The sequence below is a fragment of the Nilaparvata lugens genome, chromosome X (genome assembly GCF_014356525.2).
Source record: "Nilaparvata lugens isolate BPH chromosome X, ASM1435652v1, whole genome shotgun sequence".
In the NCBI taxonomy this organism is placed as follows: Eukaryota; Metazoa; Arthropoda; class Insecta; order Hemiptera; family Delphacidae; genus Nilaparvata; species Nilaparvata lugens.
Genome location: NC_052518.1, coordinates 41,449,193 through 41,455,837, shown reverse-complemented (window position 1 = coordinate 41,455,837; position 6,645 = coordinate 41,449,193). Strand labels below are relative to the sequence as shown.

General features: G+C 33.6%; 1 protein-coding gene across 1 annotated transcript; it reads left to right on the top strand.

Moving 5' to 3' along the window:
• Positions 1 to 763: 763 nt before the first annotated feature.
• Positions 764 to 1,711, top strand: LOC120355024 (tigger transposable element-derived protein 4-like). The gene has a single exon (XM_039443266.1). It carries the CDS (start codon positions 764 to 766, stop codon positions 1,661 to 1,663), a length of 900 nt encoding a protein of 299 aa, XP_039299200.1. The 3' UTR covers positions 1,664 to 1,711.
• Positions 1,712 to 6,645: the final 4,934 nt, after the last annotated feature.

The following is a 6,645-nucleotide window of genomic DNA, read 5'->3' as shown; positions in this document are numbered from 1 at the left end:
TTCGGTTCGGTTGCATCCTACAGTATTTCGGTTTGATGTGTGATTGGATTGTTACTGTAAAGTGTGTGTTATATTAGTGTGTGTAGTGCATGTTTCATTAAATTTTACAAACAGAACTCTTATTTTAATTGTATACAGTGTTGATAATATGGCTTCTTCCCGTAAGACTTTCACTATTGAAGAAAAATCGCACATCATTTGGCGAATTGAGAATGGTGAAGCAAATAGGGACATAGCGAAGGAATTAGGGGTTGGACATTCAACAATTTCGGTAATATGGAAAAATCGCGATAAAATTAAGCAGAGCTTCGAGACAAGTTCTATGAAATCAAAAAAACTTCGTCCTAGTCAAAACAATGACGTAGATCAAGCGTTGCTGAAATGGTTCAAGATACAAAGAGCGAATAATATTCCTATAAGCGGTCCAATTTTGCAGAGTAAAGCAAATGATTTGGCTGAGAAGTTGGGTAGACCTCGCGATATTACATCTGCATGGATACAACGATTTCGCCAGCGCCATGCAATCACAAGTGGTAGAATAAGTGGTGAGGCAGCAGCAGTTCCAACTGGTATTCCTGAAGACTGGTTAAACAATGTGTGGCCAAAATTACGTGATATTTATCCAGATGAAAAAATTTACAATGCTGATGAAACTGGAATTTTCTTAAAACTGACTCCTGAAAAAACATTAAGTTTCAAAGGTGAAAAGTGCAAGGGGGGGAAATTGTCAAAAGACAGACTAACTGTTTTAGTTGCCGTGAATATGGATGGAAGTGATAAGCGCAAGCTGATGGTTATAGGGAAAAGTGCTAAACCTCGTTGTTTCAAAAATGTTAATTTATTGCCAGTAACATATGAAAGTAACAAAAGAGCGTGGATGACAAGTGAATTGTTCGCTTCCTGGCTACGAAAATGGGACAATGAACTGAAATTGAAAAATGATAAAATATTGTTGATGGTAGATAACTGTCCAGCACATCCACATGTTGAAAATCTTACATTTATAAAGTTGGTGTTCCTCCCGCCTAATACAACATCTGTTTTGCAACCCTTGGATCAAGGTGTTATAAGGTCTCTGAAAGTCAACTATCGGAAACGTCTCATTCTACAAATCATTCAAGATTTGGATGAAGGATGTGAAACAAAAGTCTCTGTACTCGACGCAATTACAATGTTAGAAAGAGCTTGGAATGAAGTCACATCCATTACAGTGAAAAACTGTTTCAGACATGCAGGATTTTTAATGCAGTCTGATAACATTATTGAATCTGCATGCACAGAAGAGTCGTTACAAGAATGGGGGAGAAGTTTGGCTCAACCAGTGTCTCAGGATTTCTTTGAAGAGTATGAAGAAGTAGACAAGGATTTGGAAACGATGGCAGCTGTAAGTGATGAGGAATTGCTGACTTCGACTTTGAGAGAAGAAGACGACGTTACAAACACTGAGAAAGACAATGATAATGATGAGGAAATCAATCCACCAACACTGACTGAAGCTTGTAAAGCGATCAAGACAATTTGCCAATTTCTTAGTGTCACAAATACAGCAGATGAAGCAACAAAAAATGTTCTATTTAATCTAGAGAAACAGTTTCAAACATCGTACTACAATTCAAAGTGCAAAAAACAAACGAAAATTACAGACTTTTTGAAAAAGACCTAATTTTAACATTTTTTTGAGTTCAATTTTTTCTTATTTTGAGTTCAAGTTTTTTTTTATGAAACATTGAATTACTGTATTTTCAAACTAAAATGAAATTTATGAAGTAGCCTACTGAGTTTTTGAACGGGCCATATTTGTATACTGTATTAACCGGGACTTTCATTTGAATGTGACTTCGTTTGTGATTTCGTTTCAATTTTCATAAAAATTATTAAAAATTTACAGTACATTATAATAATATAAAGGACGTTTCAGTTTGGAAAGTGTGTTTACCTGGAATAAAATGCTGCAAGGAAAACGTAAGTGTCATTATTTATGCTGTTTTTTCACTAATGTATACTTTAGTACTTCCTGAGCCTAGTATCGGATATAGTGACTATCAGTTATAGTGACCCAAAACTGATGGTCCCTTGAAGGTCACTATAAACGATATTCACTGTATGTTTTTGTGTAACCTTCTAAGAAACTTTGCTTTCTCTGTACCTTTTGTGTAGATTTTATCATATCCTTCAAGATAAGATATCAATAATTTGTCTTTATAAATAAAATGACCATCTTCCCAGCATATTTTGTGATAATTGTTCTCTGCCCATGTTGCTTGCTTATGCAATTCACCATTCAATTCCGACTTTGCAAATGGCAACTTGAAATGCAACACAACAAAGCTATTTACCTGATATACGATTCCGATTTCTTTCACGATAATTTGATTAGAATTTCCCTTGAACCAATGCATGTCGACTGTTGCAAATTTTTTACAGGAGAGCGTTTCTTCCTCCTCTTGTGCTGTTTTGTCCTCCTCCTCCTCCTCCTCTTCCATCGTCCTCCTTTGTCCTCCATTCTCCTCCTCCTTTGTCCTCCTTTGTCCTCCGTTCTCCTCCTCCTCCTCCTCCTGTTGTTTAGGTGTACTACATCTTGATTGATAGTAGAGTAGCCTAATATCAAAGAATGACATCTGACTTCCTGGTCAAAATTCAACTAACTATTGATTCTTATAGTATTTTTGGCGCTCTTTCCAATGGTGCATTCCATTTCGATCAAGAACGGCTTCTTATATGCTATTTCCATCCATGTTTTCCAACATCTGTTTCAAAAACAGACAGCTGTTACAATGCTTCATTTCAAACACGGACATCTGTGGATATGAAGATGAAGAACCAGTGAGCAAGGAGTATCAGTTCATGTGACCAACAAAACTGTCATGGCGTATACATGTGTTTACTGCAAAGATAGTAAAGGAGGTATCGACTTATAGTTTGCTATTTTTAATAAATTTAAATGTATTTTCAGTAATAATTTACATCAATATGGAGCAGGAAATATTACCAATTGATCCATATTTTCAATGTCAGGTGCTACTTTTCCGAAGGAAATGCGATGGAGAATTGCGCACAAACTCATGCCTCTAACCCTGTGTTCTCTGCTGTGCTCCATCTCCGCTACTAGCGGGGTACAGAAAACAAACAAAGAATATATTACTATGGCACAGAATTGGATATAAAAACAAGTAAACATTAATCTAAAAAATTGGTTGTGATTTGACAAGCTGCAAGTACAGTGCAAAAATGTTATCTCAGGATCAGATTTTCATGCATGAACGATTGAGGTTATTAACATTTGATAATTGTTGGAAATTAGAATCGAGTCTGTTGTCACCTCAAAATATGGCTGAACAGGGTTTTAAATTTGTGCGAGCACCTGACAGTCAATGTGTGTTTTGTTCAGTATATCAAGAAAATTGGTTGTCAACAGACGATCCTATTAAGGAACATGAGCGATGCAGTCCAAATTGTGGATGGCGCAAAGAAGATAATATTTCATATGAAGAGGAGAATTTCGATAATAATATTCTATGACAATATGAAGAACGAGTTTTAACTTTCCATTGTCCAGAACCATTTAAGCTCTCGGTATTTATTAATAGAGCAGACTATTTTGCAATAAATGGATATTTTTTACATGAGAAATCATATCTGCAATGTGTATATTGCAAATATATTATTGAAAATCCTTATGAAAAAGTGATACATGTTCCGTTTTGTATATATAAAAAGATGAGCTATAATGGAAATGGAAAGACAAATGTTGAAGAAGAAGAAGAAGATGCTGTGGGAAAACAAGCTGGATATTGTACAATATGCACTCTGTTGTAGATGTAATTCCTAATCAGAATCGAGATATTAGTGATTTGTTAGGAATAAGTGCATTGTAGTATTAATTTATCAGGAAAGAAGTAAGTTCAGGAAAAATCATGATTAGAAAAATAAAGTAAAAATTGTATCATACTTACATGCAATGAATGATGTTCCAAACAAGAATTATTTCTTGATAACGAATTGTAATATGGGAAATGAAACTATTCAACTTTAGAGTTCAGTTAAAAATTTAATAAGATGTATATTTGAGTTCATGAATATGATGATTACATTGAAATTGATATGTTCATTTGAATTGAGCAACTTCTATGTTGTTTTATGAAATCAAGAAATATAATTATTTGAAGTGATTAGGTTGAATGCATGCTTCTATCTCATAAATTTCTCACTTTACTGAGAAAAACTAATTTCCAATAGATGTATTCGTATTACATGCATTCACAATGTGATATTGAATGATTAGAGTTCAGTTAAGAATTGAATAAGATGTGTATATTTTGAATTCATGAATATTATAATGATTACTTTTTGAAATTGAACTGATCAAGCTTACTAGTTGAATTGATTAGACTTCAGTCAAAAATTGAATAAGATGAATATTTTGATTTCATCATCATTATTATGATGCTTACATTGTACTGATCATACATATTATTTGAATTATTTGTACTAATCATGCAAAATATTTTTTGCTATTAAATAATAGAATATAATATTGAAGTGATGTGTTAAGAAAATTACTGATTCAGTTGATAGTTATTTGTTGCAATGTACATTGAAAGAGCTAGCTTATTAATTTGATGCATCACTATTGGATTCTGCAATATGAAGCAAGAAATATTATTTATTCAAATCATTTCAATAACTGATATTACTCACTTTGTGTAGAGAATGTCTTGTCAATCTGATGATATCAAGTTGAGATTATGACAATAATCTGTTGATCACAAGTAGTTGATAATCTGAAACAAATTATAATAAGTTACTAATCATAGATTTATTTTTATTTAACAGAAACAATGTGCATATGAAGCTGAGAATTCCTCCATCGCTCTGCTACTAGAGGAGGTGGCGCGGGATGATGACAATCACAATGATTTTGTTTCAATCATCAATAGACCGTCAGCTAAACCGTGGATGCCTCTCCGCGAGCTGGCGGAAGATGTCCTGCATAGTATTATCTCTGCTCATGAAGAAACAAACCACCACGGGAGAAGAATAATATTAAAAATGAACATTGCATCTACAAAGAAAATCTCTGAGGTATATCTACCTCAGAGATTTTCATCCACAATTTCGCCCATAAAAGTTATCAAATTTAATGCCAATTATAAAAATTTAGCAATAATGGTGAAGCATGTCACTGCTACATGGACTGACATTAAGATTGTTAAAATTTAACAATCTTATTGTCATAACATGTTGTGGTGAGATGCTTTACAAGTAGTAGTAGTATATAATGTAAAAATTGTAGTGATTAATAATAAATTTTAATATTGTTTTTATGAAAATTGTTTTTAATTCTCACCTGTTTGTTGTGTCAAAAAAGATGTAGAATAGTGCACTGTTCACGCAAGAATAGATCCTCTCGTAACTGAACACTCAATGAATGTAGAATAGTACACGCAAGAATAGTAATGCTCTTGTAACTATGCAGTCAATGAGTGTACAGTCACAAGAGAAGCTATTTTATAGTTGCTGCTGCGCGCACATGCGCTTGTACCACATGTCGGTCTCAACCTTGTTGCGAGATTCTGTTCTATCTGTTAGCTCTATACACTCACTATAAATATTGCAATCTATTTTTATCAGTATGCTTACAACACTTGAAGGGTGAAGTTGTGTGATGAAGATAATCGTATGAAGAGTTTTATTTGTTCTTCTCTTTATAATATGTTGTGTGAATATGCTATTACTTTTCCATATTGCTTTGAAAAAATATGATTCAATGCAAAATGATAGTAAGAGAATATTGGAATCTATACAAAATGTACAAAATAAGATTAGGGATTTGGAAACACCTCAATTGATGCAGGAATCACTCCTAGTAAGAAATCATACATTATCTTATATCAAATCATGTGTCAATTCATCAGATGCTTCTCTTGATGTTAGTCCAAGACATTTGTATAGATTTATGATTGATAAACGTTCAATTCTTTGCAATTTCTACAAAACTTACAACATACTTAACAAGTGTGTTAATAAGACACTTGATTATAGAAAATTGTATTCCCTATTGATTAAAACATACGAACTTTGTAGTAATATATAAAGCACTTAGTGAGACAATTTCTTCGTCTCTCGATTGAGGTTAAGTGTTTGATCAATTAACTTCAGTCGATGTTCAACTATTGAGTTGAAAGATAATGGAAAATGGTATGTACAAGAAAGTTATCTTCTAGGAAATGAGGGAGAGAAATCTTGAGTTCGGCTAGCAAAATTGTCAAAGGTATAGCGGGTACTGTGGGGGACATTACATCAGCTATTATAAATGAATTGATAAATGCATCCCCCATTGAATCCCACATCCCCGGCTATCAGTGGTGCGGACCTGGCACCAAGGTTAATGAAAGGTTAAAGAGAGGTGATCAAGGTATAAATTCATTAGATAGAGCCTGTAAGGTACATAATATAGCATACACTCAAAATAGTGATAATAAGTCGCAAGCAATTGCAGACAGAGCTCTTGCAAATGCTGCATGGGAGATATTCAAAAATCCAAAAACATCTCCTAGTGAAAAAGCACTTAGTTATCTTGTAACAAACGTGATGAAAGCTAAAGCAGCATTTAGCAGTGGTTTGAGAAAGGAGAAGAAGAGCACA